Here is a 20,132-nt window from a genome sequence, read left to right on the forward strand (position 1 = left end):
CAACACAGTATTAAGAATCAAGGGGATATAAACTTTTGAACCGGGTCAACTATTATTTTCTCTTGTGGACTATATGTAAACATCTTTTATGTGAAATGTCTTATCCAGGTAAGTACTAAATAAACAATAACATGCATTTTGTATGATCCCTCAAATTTTGGTAAAATAATTAACATTTTTAATGATACTGAATGGGGGATGTAAACTTTTGACCTCAACTGTAGCATTACATCACTTTTTCACCAACTAATCCTATGCAGTGAATGGGTGCCATCAGAATGAGAGTCCAAACAGCAAATAAAAGCATTATAATAATCCATAAGCAGCATGGATTATGGACTCATATTTTGCCCAAAAGGAATGGTTTACAGGTAAAACGCCTTAATGATGGAGTTGACAAATACACAGCTTTTCACATCACAAGACATTAATTGATAGACTGGAGCCATGTGGATTACTTGTGCATTATTGTAATGTTTTTATCAGCTGTTTGGACTCTCATTCTGATGGCAAATTTTCCTGTTTGGGTGAACTATTCCATTAGCATTGCACTTTTACAGCATTTATAGTAAAATAAAAGTAAAATAAATCACACTTATTCCATTTTCTCTTTACAGTTTCTCCCTCAAAGCAAATACAACACTTTTCCTTTCTTTAGTTCCATTGTGAATGTGAAAAAGGAAACTTTGAACTTTTAAACCTGTTGTGTGTGACTGCAAAACAGATGAAAATGTATATTAAAATCAGTTTGTATTATTACATTTCCAAGATAATTAAAGAAACGCAGCTTGACAAGCATTCAAACAGACAACACAATATTTTCAGCCAAAAAAAACACAAACCAACACTGTTCGAAGTGACATGCTTTACTTGATCTAGTATCATCACAAAAACATGTCATTGTAAACCATCAGAACATCAACATGTGAAAGAATAAGCTTAAATAAATTAATAAACAACAACAAAAAAAAAACAACAACATAAATGTTACATTAAAAATATCACTTCTTCAGAGAAAAAAATAAATATATTCAGTGTGCGTATGTGTGTGGGATCAAAGTATTTTTAGATGTAGATTTTAAGGGAAAAGTATCAATGAGAGATGTTTGAAGGCCGAGGCTGCATGCAATAACACAGCAGGCATGTCTGAAGTTGCTTTATCGAAATCTATCAGTGTTAATGTGTACACAAGTTACATTGAAGATAAGAAAAATAAATTATTATACTCTACTCTTACATATTACCCATGTAGAGACTGATTCACATTTACATGCTTGCCAGCATTCAGAGGAAACATTGACCATTCTATTACAATCGAAGGGAGAGAATATAGCCACTTTACAAATAGAACTGGGCGAAGAAGCACAGTACAGGGTCGTGTTTAAGTTCAGATGCACAAACTAGCAAGGAACTAGTTTGTCTTTTGACCTTTTTATTTGATTATTCTCATCTAATTATTTTGTAAACACACAGACTATGCTATATATTACAATTAAAGTCTGCTTTATTATCTCAATATCATCTAACCAGGCAAGCAATAAGACATTCACTTTTAAACAGATTTCCTCTGACAGTATATCTGTGTCCTGTTCAATAAGTCCTGATAGATCTTTGACCTTATAAACCGAGGATAGGAGTCTTTCTCCATGAGGCTGTACACTTTCGCTTGGACTTCATTGAGACTGTTGGGAGTTGGTTCCAGAAGCCTCTGTTTGGTTTCCTCTCTGGTCCTGTGGTCTATGTTAACCTTTGGAGATAAAAGAATTAGAGAATATTAAATTCTACAATCGCTCTTTGTCACTTCTTTGAATCAAACAAATGTTTGGCAAAGCCAAAATAATGAGAAAATAAACGGTCGTTGAACTTCACACAAAAACTCTCACTATCTCTGGTAATCGTGTTTCACGCTTCTGATCTGTTACAAATTTTATTCATTTCGTGTGTCTGAGCATTTGGTAGGTACGTCCTGTCTTGAAGAAGCTATTTGTATTTTCTGTGACCCACACAGTCAGGATGCTTAAGGACAGGGCTGTGCTACCCAAATAACAAGCAGTGAATCACAAAGTCTCTGAAGGTCATGCTAAACAAGAAGATGATCTTCAGGTTTGAAGCCAGGGAAGAACTGAGCGTAGGTGGTGCTAAAGTACAAACTCCGAGGGCGGAAACGTCTTTCTAGCACAGGTCTCAAACTCGGAAGTGCGTTATACAGTATAAGCAATTAAAAACAGTATGGTTTTTATAAAACGTTTAGTTTATATTATAAACCTGTAACGTTAAAGGAGAAGTCCACTTCCAAAACAAAGATTCACATATAATGTACTCACCCCCTTGTCATCCAAGATGTTCATGTCTTTCTTTCTTCAGTCGTAAGGAAATTTTGTTTTTTGAGGAAAACATTTCTGCATTTTTCTCCATATAATGGACTGATATGGTGCCCCAATTTTGAACTTCCAAAATGCAGTTTAAATGTGGCTTCAAACGATCCCAAATGCGGTTGTAAAGATCCCAGCCAAGGAAGAAGGGTCTTATCTAGCATAACGATCGGTTATTTAAATAAAAACAATACAATTTATATACTTTTTAATGCCAAACCCTCGTCTTGTCTTACTCTGGCTGGACTGTTTTTGTATGTTTTGACAGTTATGGTATGTCGAAAAACTCCCATCTCATGTTCTCCCTCAACTTCGAAATTGTCGTATATCGCTGTTTTACCTTTTTTGTTAAGGGTGTTTGATCTTTGCATGTTCACTTTGCAAAGACTGGGTCAGTACTTCTGCAGCAATGTAGGATGATTTTGAAATGATTTTTGAAGTGGAGGGAGAAAATACAATTGGAGTTTTTCGACATACCCTAACTGTCTTGAGTCAGAATACACAGAGTTCAGGGAGAAAAGGCAAGAGAAGTGTTAAAGAGGTTAAAAAGTATTTAAACATTTTTTTTATTAAAATAACCGATCGTTTCACTAGATAAGACCCTTCTTCCTCTGCTGGGATAGTTTACAACTGCATTTGGGATCGTTTGAAGCAGCATTTAAACTGCCTTTTTGAAATTTAAAATCAGGGCACCATACCAGTCCATTATATGGAGAAAAATGCTGAAATGTTTTCCTCAAAAAATGTAATTTCTTTACGACTGAATAAAGAAAGACGTGAACACCTTGGATGACAAGGGGGTGAGTACATTATATGAGTCTCTGTTTTGAAAGTAGACTTCTCCTTTAATAGTATATATACACACTATCTTAAAGGAACAATTCATCCAAAAATAAAAATTCTGTCATTAATTACTCATTCTCATGTCGTTCCAAACCCGTAAGACCTTTGTTCATGTACTAGCTTTAATGTCTGCAAACATTGCATATGATTAAAGTGTGTTTAAAGGAGAAGCCATTTAAACTGCATTTTGGAAGTTCAAATTTGGGGCACCATATCAGTCTATTATATGGAGAAAAATGCTGAAATGTTTTCCTCAAAAAACATAATTTCTTTATGACTGAAGAAAGAAAGACATGAATATCTTGGATGACAAGGGGGTGAGTACATTATCTGTACATTTTTGTTCTGGAAGTGGACTTCTCCTTTAATATACGCTTTGTAATTATGTATAGCTCTGGTGATTCAAACAAATTCCTCTCAAGCAGTAATGAACATATAGTACCCATAAGGGTACTGTATGTCCAGGTGTAGTTGCTATGGTTTTATAGAAGCAGTCGACATACCTCTCTGGGTGCATGAACGTCAATAAATTCTTTGTAGATCTTATTGGCCTTAGACATCATCTTAGCAGGGGATTTGATCTTTTTATAGTCCTCACAAGCCAACCAGAACTCGATGTTTTCATCACTGAACTCTGTTTTGAGGAAGGTTCTGAAGGCTGCCAAACCATCTATGAAATAAAGATGAAGAAGATTATAGATAAACATCTTACTATATTAAAACCAATATATCTTTGTCATGTCTAGTATGCCATATGCCGGATACAGGAAACGCTTCCCAAAAACGTGCCTCTACCTACAAATCTCTGCCTATGAATACAAATCACACAATTATATTCACACAAATAGTGATTTAAAAGGCAGATTATTTATTAATAAAGACTTATTTTTGTGTGGTTCCTCACATGTACATTATGACCTCAAAACATTTTACCATAGTGTATGATGTGTAAACTAATACATTTGCATTACATAACCAGCTTCATATGTATGGCTTTTTTTGACATATAGTAAACATGCTCTGTAGCTCACCTGGTACATCAAAAAATTTCCTTTCTTTGTCACATTTGTGAAATGAGAGATTACAAAAACGTGAAAAATGTGCTTCTACCTACATTGTGTAAATACAAAACACAATTATTTTAACACAAATAATGATTAAAAGGGCAGATTATTGATTAATAAGACTTATTTTTCGTGTGGTTCCTCACACATACAATTTTATGACCTTAAAACATTTTATCATAGTGCATGATGTGTAAACTAATACATTTTGACATTTACATCACATAACTAGTTTCATATGCCTTGTCTGATGCAGTAAACTTGCTGTGTAGCTCACCTGCTACACCAAAAACTTTTATTTTCTGTCACATTTGTGATGTGTTTCAAATGAGACATTATAGAAACACTGGAAAAACGTGCCTCTACCTACACTGTGAAAAAACTACAAAACTGTACCTCTAAATACAAATCACTGCAGGTTCCAACTGAAGTAAATGCCAGTGGCAGGAACAACTTCAAGTTCACTCAAAAATAAAAATTAGCCCATTATTTATTCACCCTCCAGCCATCATACAGTATGTGTATATGACTTCCTTCTTTCAGACGAATCCAATCGGAGTTATATTAAAAAATTTTCCTGGCACTTCCAAGCTTTAGAATGGCATAGACGGGTGTTTCTCTTCATCAGTCCAAAACAAGTCCAATAAAGTACATCCATCCATAATAAAAAAGTACTTCACATGGCTCCTTGTGGTGAATAAAGGCCTCCTGTAGTGAATCAATGCGTTGTTGTTCGAAAAATATCCATATTCAACACACAAGAATCACTTTAATCTAGCTTGCACCAACTGGTTCTATGTGGAAACAGCTCCAGGCAGATGACGTAAGACATCGGTGTTGCGCATGCTCCAGTGAGTCTCGCGCAAACCAGCGTTTTTTCACAGGAGCAAAGGAAGCAAAGTTTCCTTACTTTAGCAAAGGAAAACCAGTCTCCTCTTGGTTTATATCAAAATCCTCCAACATTTTTCTTTACAATTCCATGTTTTGAACTTCTAATTCCTGCCTGTTGTTTTGCTTTGGTTTCTCAATGGCACGTCTGTGTTCGTCACTTCTGAGCAGCGCATGAGCAACACCAACATGTTACATCATCCGCCCGGAGCTGCTTCTGTGTACGACCAGTTGGCGCAAGCTTAAAGTGATTATTATGTTTTAGATATGGCTCGATTCTCTACGATTCGCCTTTATTCACCCCCTCCAGAGCTATGTGAGGCACTTTATATTATGGATGGATGCACTTTTTTGGACTTGTTTTGGACTGATGAAGAGAAACATTGCCATTCTAAAGCTGGGAAGCGCCAGGATAATTTTTAATATAACTCTGATTGGATTCGTCTGAAAGAAAGAAGTCATATACACCTAGGTTGCTTGGAGGATGAGTAAATAATGGGCTAATTTTCATTTTTGGGTGAACTTTAACACAAATAATGATATATATTTGTGTGGTTCCTTGCACACACAATGTTATGACCTCAAAACATTTTACCATGGTGCATTATGTGTAAACTCATACATTGTGACACTTCCATCATAACCAGCTTCAGATGTATGGCTTTTCTGACATAGTAAATTTGCTCTGTAGCTCACCTGATACAGCAGTGCACTCATAATAAAAGAACCCAAAGACTTGTGGAAGAAAACTAAAATGGCATGGTTGCTTCAGCAAATGCACTTTGTTTGCTTTTAACACTATCGGTTAGGTTTAGGGTTGGGTTTAATGTAAATGATACATTACATTCAAACACAACAGAGCATTATTTTAGTATGATTCACCAGACACTTTACTTCTGAACAGGTGCGATTGTACTACAACCAATGTTATGAAACGCTGACAGATTCACATTAATCTATTCCAGATAAAACTGAACAAGCTTTTAGCACCAGTCACTGCACATTTCACTCTGAATGTGTCACGAAATGTGCAAGAAGCAGCATATATAAAGTGTTTGGCAAAAATGTCGCCACGGGCATGTTTTTTCAATGAGCCTGGGTTAAACATATTTTATGATCATCATATGGTCTTTTGTGCTGTAAGGCACATTTTTTTTAACCCTGTATTCTTTTTGTGTAAGGTAGGCTTCTCCTGGATACAGTTAAAGTCCATATAAACAGCAGGGTGGGTAAATGAGACAATAGTGCTTCTCGGGAAATTCAATGAAAGGACAATCAAGAGGCAGTACAGAGGCAAAATGTTCTCCTGCTGACAAGGGAACAAAATGTTCTCCTTTAGCGTGGCCATTGTTTTTTTTTTTTTTTTTTTCTTTTCTTTTAAAACTGATTTTCTGCTAAGCACGTATCCAGCTCTGTTGGACACAGGAAGGCATTTATCTGAAATGCTTTTAACAGATTGTGCTACCTGAAGGGAAGATTTTACCCAGCATACACTAGTAATTAATTGACAGTCAGTGAAAGACACAGCCATAACAGTCAGTGAAAGACATAACATCCGTTATTATCATTATATCATCATCATTACATCAACACAGTTTTGTGATTCAGTAGGACAATGAGTTTTCGTGCTTTGTTAGCCATATTATGTGATAAGATCTATTTGGTTGTGCGGTATTCATATCTCATATACGCTAAAACTAGAGTGTTTTTGGTTCTCTTGTGAAAAAAAGTACATTTTAGCATACTTTTAAAAGAAACATGAAAATAATCTCTTTGAGTGGCCTTTTATTTTATTAAAATGATCTGCAAGTACAATTTTTTATACTCTTAAAACTTGAAGTACACTACAAGCGCACATTCAATATAATTAAGCACACTTGCTACGGTGTACCAAGTAGTTGCTTCAGTGTTTTATCATCCACTACACTGTAAAAAATGAAAAACACAATTTGTTGAGCCATCTTAAAATAATTTGTTACCCTGCTGCCTTAAAATTAAGTCCAGTCAACTAAAATAAGTTTAGTCAACTTGAAATGTTAAGTTTTACTATATAACAACTAAGATATTTGTGTTTGCTAAACTTAACAGATGGGTAAGTAACCCAGCTGCCTTAAAATTTTAAGTTGATTTAACTTAAATATCTAAGTTGTCACTTAAACTTAAAATTTTAAGGCAGCCAGGTTACAAATTATTTTAAGTTGACTCAACAAATTGTTTTTTACAGTGTAGTTGAAAGCCAGTATAAATATGATCATTTAGAAAACAAAACAGCTCTCAACAAGTCACATGATTTGAGGTATCAGTCATGTTTATGGTATAACCAGGTGGGATGAGTTTCTATCGTTAGGGGTTTCTCTCAGGGTTACCAAGCTCTGCTAATAAATGCCATCTGAATGGTTGCTGTCTATCGTTTCTGAGTACTACTCTTGACAGATTTCAGAAGTCTTTAGCATGAACAAATGTCCTGTTAACAGCACTGAGAGAGGCTATTTGTGGCACGTCTGAGGTGTCAGTACTGTGAGATTCAGGAAAAGACACACACACACATACACACAGTTTTAATTGAAGCTGGAATTAAGCCTGAGGAAATAAGGCCTGTCATTTTGTGAGCAATCGACAAGAGAAGTCACAGCCAAACGCGTGACTCACAGGGAAATGGCGTCCTTCACATTAATATGGAAAGCGTCTTACATAAGTTGCTGGTGAACCATATCATGGCAGAACTACAGAAATGCAAATGACCGACTAGCCAAGAACAAAAGTTTTAAGCAAGTCTAATAATACTGGGACAACATATAGCATAATAATACATCTTTTTTAATACAAACATATGCTTTAAGAATGTATTGGAGTGTGGCTGGTGAACAGTGTTAAAATCTATAGTATAAAACGGACAGTTCCGGTCCTTGATTCTGATTGGTTGAGCCGTGTTCAAATAACTACAAACGTACACCTTTGTTTACATCTGTGTATTGCTCGGCAACCACTTTGTTGCAGCCACAACTGTTTCTGAGGAACTACATTATTTGGCTGAAGAATAAAGCAATAAGGCCCCAAGAAGCTGTGGTTTACAGTGAATTTATAACAGCTACGGGGCGTTGTTAGACACGACGCAAAGTAATGTAGTTCCTCAGAAACAGTTGTGGTTGCAAAAAAGTGGTTGCCGAGCAACACAGATGTAAACAAAGGTGTATGTTTGTATAAAGGTGTATGGCATATGTTTAAACATTGTTTCTGAGGAACTTGATTGTTTGGCGAAAGAATAATGTTTTAATTAATATTATTACACTTGATTTCCGTAGTCTCAGCCTTAGACAGCACGCCTACGGACTGTTGACAGATGTCAGACTTTTACACACCGGTCTGTTATTGTGGCGACATTTCCACTCCCCTAAACATGATGCGACACAAAACGAAACGTGATTGGTTGCTTTACCTCTCAGTCATATGGCCTCTTGGGCGGGCCTTGGCCATTCAAAGCGGCCAAAGTTCCCAGACCTTCTGCCGTCAGTCATTTTGTGAAACCTTACTACGCATATAGAATATCCGTTTTATAAAAGCAACAAGCCCCGTGAAACCATGGTTTACAGTGAATTTATAAACGCTAATGGGTTTTAGGCACTCCAGTTTGCATCGTGCCTAACAATGCCCCTTATCTGTTATAAATTCATTGTAAACCACGGCTTCTTATTGCTTTATAATATGCTCCTATTTAGATTAAAATGAGCATCAATGTTAATCAGTGATTTTTGAATTAGGGAAACTTTTTATTTGTACATTAGAGTGAATTTATGGGGGGAAAGAAAATTTAAAGGGAACCTAAGTACACTCAAGGAATACACAGTCGTTGCATTTCACACCTTGTGGAAAAAAGAAGTTTGCTTAATTGTGTTGAATGTGCACTTCATATGTAATTCAAGTCTTAAAAGTATTTTTAAACAGTACTTGCAAATAATATAATATTAATAAAATAAAATACCATTTAAGTATACTCAAAGAGAGTATCACTAAAAAATGCTGGGTTAAAAACAACCCAGCACTGGGTGAAATATGGACAAACCCAACCTTCTTGGTAGTTTTATTTAGCTCAAAAATTAATATATTTCTTGCTTAAAATGAACCCAAAATATATTGGATGTGAGCATTTATTAATATTTTCAATAAATTAATATTATTAATAAATTGAATAAATAATTAAATAATAAACATTTTTTAATAGCTTACTAATAAATGTTCATTTTTTGATTTTTGTTGATGCCTCTAGAAATTATTTGTAATTATTTTAATTTACAACCTATTTTGTTTCATTTTAAACCAGCCATATAGTAATTGCTGAACACTAGTAGGTAAATAAAACTACCCAGAAGGTTGGGTTAAACATTTAACCCAATCGCTGGGTTTTTTTCATATTTTACCCAGTGCTGAGTTGTATTTAACCTAGCATTTTTTAGAGTATACACTTACATGACAGTTTCTTAATGCACTTAATAAGTACGCTTTAAAAAACAACAACTTTGTTTTAGTGTCAAATTAAACGTTTTACTTTAAAGTACATTTAAATCATTATATTTATAATAGCTTAAACTATTATCTGTCTCTTTATTATTAATTGTAAGAGTGTTGAAATGTTAGCTTTATCAATATGTCACTATTTTGATCTTATACCAGTCTATTAAGTGCATTTATAACAAGCTAAAAATTTGTATAAAATATTTCACTTTGTACTTGTTTCCAAAAAAAAAAAAAAAAATTTAAATAATTATTAATTTTAAGATTTTTTAATAGAGATTTATTTAAGAAATATTTCTACAATTATATACATATAGCTTATTTAAAATTTTTATACAATTATACATTTTATTACTGAATAGTTACATGTGCTAAATATTTCAACATAGATAAAATGTGGGTAGGTGAAATTTAATTTAAAGTATTCCAAAGTGTCCCTGATTGAACAATCGCCCAAATATGCTCAATAGTTCAGACACACACATAATCAAGTGTAAAATGACTTACATTTATTGGAGAGCAGAGCGTCAAATGAATCTGCCCATCTGGTCACTTCATCCGTGGATAACCTGAGACAGCCAAACATGATCAGCTACAGTTATAAGAGCCAACGAACAGTCTTCCTTTCTTTTTTATTAAATTAACATAATACTCACTTCAAGTATCTTGTGGATCTCTCCTGAGCAGGAGGCAGGAATTCTGAAAAATCGCTGCATGAGTCTGATTTGTTAGACAGGCACCCTAGTCTAGTTTTCATGGCCCTGACAAAGAGGAAAGACAACAAAGACAAAGCCGTCTTAACCAACAAGAGATTAGCAGCTGTCGATGACATTAGTGTATTCATAAGAGACCGGCGATGAGCTATTTTTAGAACGTACAAATTACAGATAATAATAACAGCTCAGGTGTGCATAATAGCCTGTTTGATTAGATTGTAGTGATGCTCGCAGACGTTACCATGAGCCTGCATTATACAACACACCATTGCAATGTTCAGTAATTATCTGAAGATGTGGATTCACCGTATTGTATACATGAATATTCCTTCAAAATGTGAATCATTGAAATGCAGCAGTGCACCTGGCCCTCAAATAAGGCATTATCATGGATTCTGCTTGTATATTTACATCATAGAAGAATCAATCAGGGCAGAGAGTGAGACAGCGACAGACAGCGAAAGAACGAGACATACGCACATTAACTCTTACGTGAATGACAAGATAAGTGGATACTCACTGAATGTCCTCGCAATGCAGTTTCTTCTCGTCGGTTGTACTGTGGAGCTGATTTGCCTGTGAAAATCAAAAAGATTTACACATGTATATATATACCACTCCTCAGTGAGCATATTTTGTTAATCACTATTCCCATGGTTCACAATTACTAGCATGCCAGATGCCACCTTTTCCCTTGATGCAGCATAAAACATTTGGACCAACATAAGACTCACGTTATTTTGCTTGTTATTGCACCTGCAGTTCCGGGCACGTTCAGTTCTTCTAAAGGAACATTTCCCTCCCAAAAAACATCACTCTCTTATTATTTCAACCTATGAGGCTGATGCAACCTATTGCTTTCTCATTTAGTTATTTTTAATTGGGAACACTGCATGAAACTGACCATTTCTTCTGCTTCTGAAGGATCATAAATTGCGCCACATACACTAATAGGCATGAGTAATGCATGAGTAATGTATAAAAAACAGGACTTCGTGTTACCGTGCACTTTGATGGAAATCAGAAAAGCTTAACGTACGTCTACCATGGATATTAAAGAGAAGGTATACTTCAATTTAATCTGTGTGCTTGCTTATTAAAATCAGCTTTGGTATTGAAGTTCATTTCATTAAAGGTGTTTAATAATATGACTAACAATTAAAGGTATTTTATGTTATTTATAAGCAGTGATGTGAATAACTGCGTTATAAATGAACGGTTTTACTAACAGCGTTATTTTTTTAGTAACGAGTAATCAAACGAATTACTGTTTCCCCCGTTACAACGCCGTTACCATTACTGACAATATGGTCGTACTATAATTTATTATAATAATATTATAATTTTATTTTTCAGTTCATCTGAATGGATGCGCAGCATACCTGTATTTGACGAACCCTAAACTCAAGTGTGAAGGCACGCGACTAGCCGTCGCTTTGTCTCACACACGCAAAGAAAGATACAGAGCTAGAGAGTCATATATACCATGCAGAACTGACACGCTACATGTAAACGATATTCTTTGCTGTATTTTCCTGTCAAAATAACAGAGTTCCTTTGGAATTCTTCAGTTTTTAGGAACTGCTGGTTATCTTTTCAGTATTATCTTTAGTTTTTTCCTCTTTTTTTATAGAAACACTAAATTACAAACAATATCTGAAGCACCACCACCAGTGTTGTGCAGTCATTATGACAAATATGGATTCATACAGTACATGGTTATTCTAAAGTTCTAATTACTGAAGGTTAATGCTATCATAATGTCATATTATAATGCTTGACTGACTGATGCTAAGTGTACATTTAGATATTTAAAAACTGGGCCATAAAGCTTTATATATCTGGTGATATATAATTTCATTTAAATTTCATTTAACATATTTAATACTGGGGGCATCCAAGTTATTTGACATATTTGACACATATATATATATATATATATATATATATATATATATATTTATTTATTTATTTATTTATTTTTTAAGTAACACAATAGTTACTTTCCCTGGTACTTTGTTGTATCTCAGTATCTCAGTTACTATTTGTGAGAAGTAACTAGTAGCTATAACTAGTTAGCCATAACTAATTACTTTTAAGTAACATGCCCAACACTGTTTATAAGCTGCGTGTTGCTAATAGGACGCACTAAACTATTTCTGGTGAGGCCTCGCAGGAATTATGATACGTATTCTAATTACAGTCTGTCTAAACAATCAGAATTCTCTCAAGATGGGAATATTTTAGTGATGCGCTGGATGCTTGAGGGTTATTCTTCATTTCCTTGTACTGGAAGTGAACACGTGCCATGCTATTTATAAAATGCACTGACAAATCCATCTAGGCAGGGAGAAGCCAGTTCATGTTCTATGCAGCCATGCAGCACAAATGGAGCTACAGGGAGTTTGCTAACTAAAAGATACTCTGATGTCTCATCCTTATAAAATGATCATGAGATGCCGAGTGAAATAAAAACAGGGCTAACTTTCTGCTTCCCTTTTTGTGAGGGTTCGCCAATTTAATATTCTCAATTTGTCTTTGATGTCGGGATCTGAGTTTCTGTGCTCGGAGTAATTTCATACTTGTGGGTCCTGTCTTGCATTTAAATAGGATGCTAATGGGCTGGAGTGAAACTCCCAAATGCTGAATTTTAGTTTGTTTAGTTAAGTATGCACTGCTGAAAATATATTTCATTGCAGGACAGCATAATCAGAATGTTAAACAAAAGATAAAATTAAATTTTGAGATAATCAATGACAAATCAATAATTTGAAAACTGCCACATTGATTTTGAGGGTTCCCTCACAGACAGCTCATCTCATAAAAAGCGCGCCACACCCTCGTGCTCAGTAGAACATGTGAAGGTCCCTGTAGAGTTACTGTCTGATGGAGCTCAGTGAGATGTCAGGTTTCCCGCTGAGACTCCTCTACCCACTTTCAATGTGTTATGCCATCTGATCTTCTACCCTCGCTCTTGCTATTTTTGAATTTCAGGCTCTTTGGCTTGTCCATGTTAAAAAATAATGCAGTTGCTTTTACCAGGGTAAAATTAGTTTTTGCTTTCCACGTTCTGGAATAGACAAGGTAAATATTTAACCCTGAGAGAGCCTAAAATACTTAACCATCAAAGTACTTCAGCAACGCTTACAGACAACATATGTTGACTCATGTATAATAAATTGCTTGTGATGTTCCTCATTTGTCAAGTCGCTTTGGGTGAAAACATCTGCTGAATGATTAAATGTAAATGTTGGGGTGAAATCTGCCAAGCTTATTCGTACCAGTTTGAATTGGTTTGCTGGTCTTAGCTGGTTTAAACTGGTCTTCCAATCTGGCCAAACTGATTTCTAAGACAGAATATCTTAAAAATACTCAAAACTCTTCAAAAAACATCAAAACAGACCAACTTGGCCAGGGTAGGAGACCATCAGGAACACTCCACTTTAAAAAAAAAAAAAAAGAAAAAAGAAAAAATAGGCTCATTTTCCAACTCCCCTAGGGTTGGAATTTTACCGTTTTCAAATCCATTCAGTCGATCTCCGGGTCTGGCGGTAGCACTTTTAGCATAGCTTAGCATATATCATTGAATTCGATTAGACCGTTCGCTCAAAAATGACCAAAGAGTTTCGATATTTTTCCTATTTAAAACTTGACTCTTCTGTAGTTACATTGTGTACAAAGACTGATGAAAAATGAAGCAGGCGCTGCGTAATATCATTGCGCCTGCTGCACCCATGGTACTGCAGCAAAGTTCCTTGATTATTACGCCGAAATGAGAGTATAGTTCCTAGCCTTATCGACCTAGAAAATCACAACTTTTCATTTTCTGTCAGTCTTAGCACACAATGTAACTACAGAAGAGTCAAGTTTTCCTTTGTGCAAAACGTTCTTTTTAATGGAAGACGGTTCTTTAGATTATTAAAATGTTCTTCACATTACGAAAAACAACTGTTTAATGAGGTTCTATGGGAAATAGAACTATGGGAAATAGTTCTATGGAAATAAATCACTGCGAAACCCCTTTTTGGAATCTTTATTTTAAAAAATATAATAGTGAGAAAAGATTCTTTAGGGTATTAAAAAGTTCTTTTACTATGAAAATTATACGTTTTTCAGTTTTTGGGAAACCCAAAAATGGTTCTTCTATGGCATCAGTGTGAATCTCTAACGATTATTTTGTTAATTGAGTAATCGGTCAATTATTCTGACAATTCATCGAGTAATCGGATAATTATAAATATTAGTTTGTGGTAATAAAAATATAAGTGAACAATATCGCCTTTAAAATGACTTAAAATACATATATAATAACAATGAGGTAATAATAATTTGTTAAAATCAAGTATCAAAAGCAAGTTATCATATGGTTTTATTGAACAAAACTGTACATTAATGAGTCTACATTAATGTACATTACGCATTATATCAAGTGACTGCAGAGGGTGCCAACGGCCTGACAATTGTTTGTACACTTTACTACACTTTAATATGAATTAATCCTTGTTTAACATTGACTAAACAACATTTTATTCAAATGCCCATGTAATCTTTAATATTTGGCCATTTCTATACGACAGAAATGCTACAACCACAGTAATTTCTTGAATATGTGCACATCAAAATGTGTAAACTCAGTGAGGGTTTAAACTTTTATTTTGAAATTGCGACGAACCGTTAACGTTAGCATATAGAAAAAGATACTAATATATTTTCCTGTGTTTGCGTAGGTTTATAAATTATTTAACTTACAAATCTGATGAAATGGCGCATGTTGCGTTCCCAGGTGAATCTTATAAGTAAACCAAAACTCACAACAATATGCAGAAATGGAGTTTGAGACGCTCCACACATGTAACTTAATGATAACTGCTTGTGAGGAGCCACTCTGAGATGCACCTAATGTTACGTAAACTAAATTATTAAATAATTAAAGCGTATATATACATTTAATAGAATCGTAGCGTTTGTGAATTCACACTATCACAGCATTATGCTTTATTATGATAATAGCAAGGTGTGTCTGTGCCCCGGAGACATTACCTTCATTTACACCCTGTTTCACGCTTTGCCTTGACAGTTGCAGGGTAACGCCGGGCTACAGCCCACCTACGGTTCTTTCACGTCTATTTTTGTCAATGTCCTTTGAGGTCCTCACCTATGTAACGTGACGACTACTGTCTAGTCAAATCACATTCGGTCCAACAAAACTCTGATGTTAAGGTCACTGTTGCTTTATTTAGATATCTTCAAAACAGCAAGGCCTGTTTCACTTTTCTAGGATAAATTATTAAACGCGATTTTGTGTTGGCTGTACATTATGCTGAAAAATGAGAATAAGTGCTCCTTATCTGTGTGAGGTCTCATTAAATCTGGGACAGAGAGACATCTGTTTGAAAAAGGTTAGCACATAGTGGCTCTTCCGCCAAATGGGCCATAATTCAGACAAATTGGACAGAACTGCAATTGTGTGAATGTGGTAGTGGTAGGAACAGTAAGCATTAGCAGGGTTATACGAGGAACACTTACTATCAAATGCCACTGTCCAGTTTTAAAATATTCGCACTCTTGTTGCTAACAGGCCCAATTCAATGATGCCAAATTTAGTTCAGCGGAAAGAAAAGATTCAGTTCATCATGCATCGTACTAAGTCATTAAAGGGTTAGTTCACCCAAAAATGAAAATTATGTCATTAATTACTCACTCTCATGTTGTTCCAAACCCGTAAGAAATTCTTTCATCTTCAGAACACAAATTAAGATATTTTTGATCCCAGAGCTTTCTGATTTTCTGAAATAAAAATAATAACTTTATTCAGCAATTTTTCTCTTCAGTGTCACTCTAGCACCATGGACTGTGGAAGGACCCTTGCTGTCTATGGAGGGTCACACAGCTCTCGGATTCATCAGAAATATCTTAATTTGTGTTCTGAAGATGAACAAAGGTCTTAGGGGTTTGGAACAACATGAGGGTGAGTAATTAATGACAGAATTTTCATTTTTTAGGTGAACTAACCCTTTGAAAACCTTATATAAAACATTAAATGACCTGCTTTTTGTACATTTATTTTGAAGTAAAATGTGCATAATGGATTTGTACAGTAAAATGAGAACACTACACTACTAATATAACATTTTTTAATTTTGATGAAATATTAAACAAATGAACATAATGCATGTTTTTTCAATTAACCTAATGTTGCAACTAGCTGATATATATATTATGCATAATTAATTATTATTATAATAGTAAGTACATGTAACATGTAATAAAGACACCTTAAAATAGAGTGTTACCTTTAAAAAAAAAAATCAAAAATATGTTTTATGGTTTTAGTTAGAGGATACGTTTACACAATAACAGTGTACTAAAAATGAAAAAGTGTTTCCTTTGCATCCTTTGCATGCAGATGACAATGTTTTTAAAATGATCCCCAACCGTTTGCATGGATTTGTAAAAAAAAATGTCTAAAAATGCTGTATTATGTATGTCAGGGTAGTAGTTGATGTGACTTTGTAAAGAAACACTATGCGCCTGCGTGCATACTTAATACTTAAAGCATGTAATACACATACTCATGACGTCACCGTTGTCATGTTGAAACCCGTTTTCAAAAGTTTCCATTTTCAGGCCCCCAAAATGCTGATATGTGTAAATGAATGGCCCAAGCAAACAAGTTTTAGTTTTTAGTTGAAAACTGTGTCCTGTAAACGCCTCCCTAGTTAACAATAATAACCCTGCCTTAGGGTGAGGGCGGAGGGTGATGAAATGTGTCAGTGACAGGTGTTTAAATTCATGCACATTCAATGTGGTTCTACAGATGAGTAGTTCACGCACAATCAATTAGAATTAACCAAATTAATCAAAATAATAAAAATGATTAATTAAAAAGAAATGTGAATGTGCTTTAACTAAAACATTTTTGCATTCTATAATTTAATAATGTTGTATTATTAATAAAGTAATGTCAAAATGTCATTCCTAAAGTGTTTTTTTACTAAATTACATTTTTATGTGCATTGCACGTCCAGCTTCATTTTAACTACTAAGATGCTGTGCTTTGTTCAGTATTTCAAAGTTATAATCATAATATCCATCCATGCATTGCCTTTAAAAATGAATTGTGTTGCTTTGTCTGTACAGCAGAATGAAACATATCTCCAGTGTGTCTCAAAAAGAGCAGTGGGTGGTGAGTGTGGGTGTTTCAAAGTCTCTCCTCATCTCTGTCACTTCCCCTCGCTGACATTTACAAACCTACAAAGCCCTCACAGCTACTGCTGGAGAGATGGATTAGCTGCCCAATCCCTTCAACAAACAGAGTTTTGATTGTGCATGTCAGAAAATTAAAAAAATGTGTACTTTAAGGTTACAAAGTAACTGAGTAACTGATAATGTGTATTCTGGATACAACTCAAATAATCTATATGAAATATTTTGTACTATCTTTCTGCACTTTATAATGAAAAATAATGCAGCATTTATGCAAAAACAGATGAAATAACAGACAAAACAACACCAGGAACAAAATAAAACAACAAAATGTAATAAACTGGACACTTCCCATCATTCATAAATGTTGCAATGTGAAAGGCAAATAGATTGTCTGTTTTGCTTTGTTTTAATCAATTCCCTACACAAGAGAAGACATGACAGGAGGACAGATGGTGAGAGCTGTACACTATGACAAATATCCTAGACACACAAAGCCAGTGTGAGCAACTTATGCAACAATCGATCAGGGATATGAATATGGAGCCTTTACCTTTACAGTTCACTGCCGTTGTAGATGACAGCTCTTTGATTCAGGCTGGAGAGGCTGCTTTATCCGACGGGTTTAGCGTGGCTCTGTTCTTGTGTAGAGATATCTACTGTTGCCCACATGTAGCAATCATCACACAGCGTGTTCATCGGTGTGAAAGCGTGAGGGAGCGAGGAACCGGAGAGAGAGAGAGAGGAGGGAGAGAGAGAGAGATGAGAAAAATAGGCAGAGGGAGAGGCTTTGTCAACACACTGGTCTCTCCGGAGATTCAAAGGGCATTACTATGCCGTTTTGTTTTGCTCCGTCGAGGCTTTTCAGTGTCATGTTTGTGTTGTGAGCTCTCACGCTGTCAAACTGTTATTCTGCATGGATGTATGTCATAGACCAGAGGGAAATTTCAGGTCTAGTACGCAGGTTTCGGCCGAGGTAATGGGTTCCTTTGAGGAGAGGAACAAGGAGACTAAATCAAGCCGGCGTAGACATCAAAGGCGCCTTTTCATCCCGCGCTCGCCGTGGCAAATCCTTGCTGGGTTGAAAAAGGGGACATGCTGGCCTCATTTGATAGCTCTTATCTGAGTATGGGCTGTAGACTGACTGCTTGAGTACTCCGCTTTCTCAGCTCTCCACTGGAGGCATATTATGTCCTCGAAATAGTGTCGTATCATCTTAGACGCTTCTATGAACACATACAGGCACATGTGAATAATGCACAGCAGCCATGCTGCATGAATTGGAGGTTGCAGTTGAACTATTCAAAACCTTCATTAGAACTTGTTCACTGAAGAAAGCGAACGCACTGCCGCTGAGAAAGACCTACAATATTCAAATCACTGTTTTAGGGAGATGCTTTAGACGCATCAAGATACTAACTGCTAACTATGCTACTACATCCTTGCATTTTCACCACAAGGCTGAGGATGCTCAACTTGAAGTAATATCTGCAGTAATGAACATGTTTTTTATTATTTGGTGAAATAGCCTCACAAAGGGCATGAAACTGTGGGATCTCAAGGACGATGGGCCTTTGGTGTAGCAGCTGTTGCATGCATAGAATTAGCTTTCCTCTCTGAGGCTGAGCAGATATGCTCACTTGATGACTAATCGTCGAGGAAATGTCCATTAAAATGGACAATGGACAGTCTAATAATTCATTTTTGCTCTTTATGTTTTTCTTTTTCCATTTTTCATTCAGTCTTATTTCCATTAGCATTAAGTTACATGCTGGGGTGAGGTTACTTTGAGTTCTGTGTTTTGTCAAAGAAATGCTTAATACTTATGTACTGAAATAAATGCTAATATTACTGGCCATGGCCCTAAACGGCACCCTAAATCCCTTCTGTTGAGTCGACAGTTTTGTGATGTAATGCTGCTTTGACTGTCGGGTAGAAGTTTGCTACGGGGTCAGAAAGGGGATGCTCACAAGCACTTTTCTGAAAGCTAAAATGACGAATGAAACTCCCTAAGGTTTCTTAACGGAATCAGCCGTTGTAAGTCCACAGAGCCATAGATGTTGCATTCAGAAAGGCCAACCTGATCTCACGGCAATTTGTACATATTTAATGGGTAGCAAATTCGTACAAATTCGTACGAGCCCATTTTGTGAAAATTTGTATGTGAATGACCACTCCTAAAACCGCCCTTAAACCTACCCCTCACAGAAAACATACAAAAACCTACGAGTGACGTCGTACGAATTCATACGATTTAGCCACATCATACGAGAAAACAAATTGTGGATTATACGGAGCCACTAAAGGGACATGATTAGCCACTTGCTAGCAGTAACATATTACATTACAGTAGGCTACATAAAATTTCTCTTACCACATAAACAGAGTAAGGACAGATGAGGACGATAGTGAATTATTTGCAGATCCTGAGCACCACTGACAAATCTTGTAAAATGTGTGATCGCGAATCTCTACAGTGAAAGTAAAAAGCGAGCGAATTTCAATGGCCCCATATTAATAACGGCTTGCTGATG

At 35.6% G+C, this 20,132-nt stretch overlaps 1 protein-coding gene across 1 annotated transcript; it reads right to left on the reverse strand.

Moving 5' to 3' along the window:
* Positions 1-850: 850 nt before the first annotated feature.
* rgs8 (regulator of G protein signaling 8) lies at positions 851-18,342 on the reverse strand. The gene is made up of 6 exons (XM_051111829.1): positions 18,152-18,342; positions 10,913-10,968; positions 10,333-10,437; positions 10,184-10,245; positions 3,719-3,885; positions 851-1,747 (listed from the first exon to the last, which is right to left on the reverse strand). Exons 3-6 carry the CDS (start codon positions 10,431-10,433, stop codon positions 1,553-1,555), a joined length of 525 nt encoding a protein of 174 aa, XP_050967786.1. The 5' UTR covers positions 10,434-10,437; positions 10,913-10,968; positions 18,152-18,342; the 3' UTR covers positions 851-1,552.
* Between the last annotated feature and the right edge of the window lie 1,790 nt (positions 18,343-20,132).

Source organism: Labeo rohita, chromosome 6 (assembly GCF_022985175.1).
Source record: "Labeo rohita strain BAU-BD-2019 chromosome 6, IGBB_LRoh.1.0, whole genome shotgun sequence".
Taxonomy (NCBI): domain Eukaryota; kingdom Metazoa; phylum Chordata; class Actinopteri; order Cypriniformes; family Cyprinidae; genus Labeo; species Labeo rohita.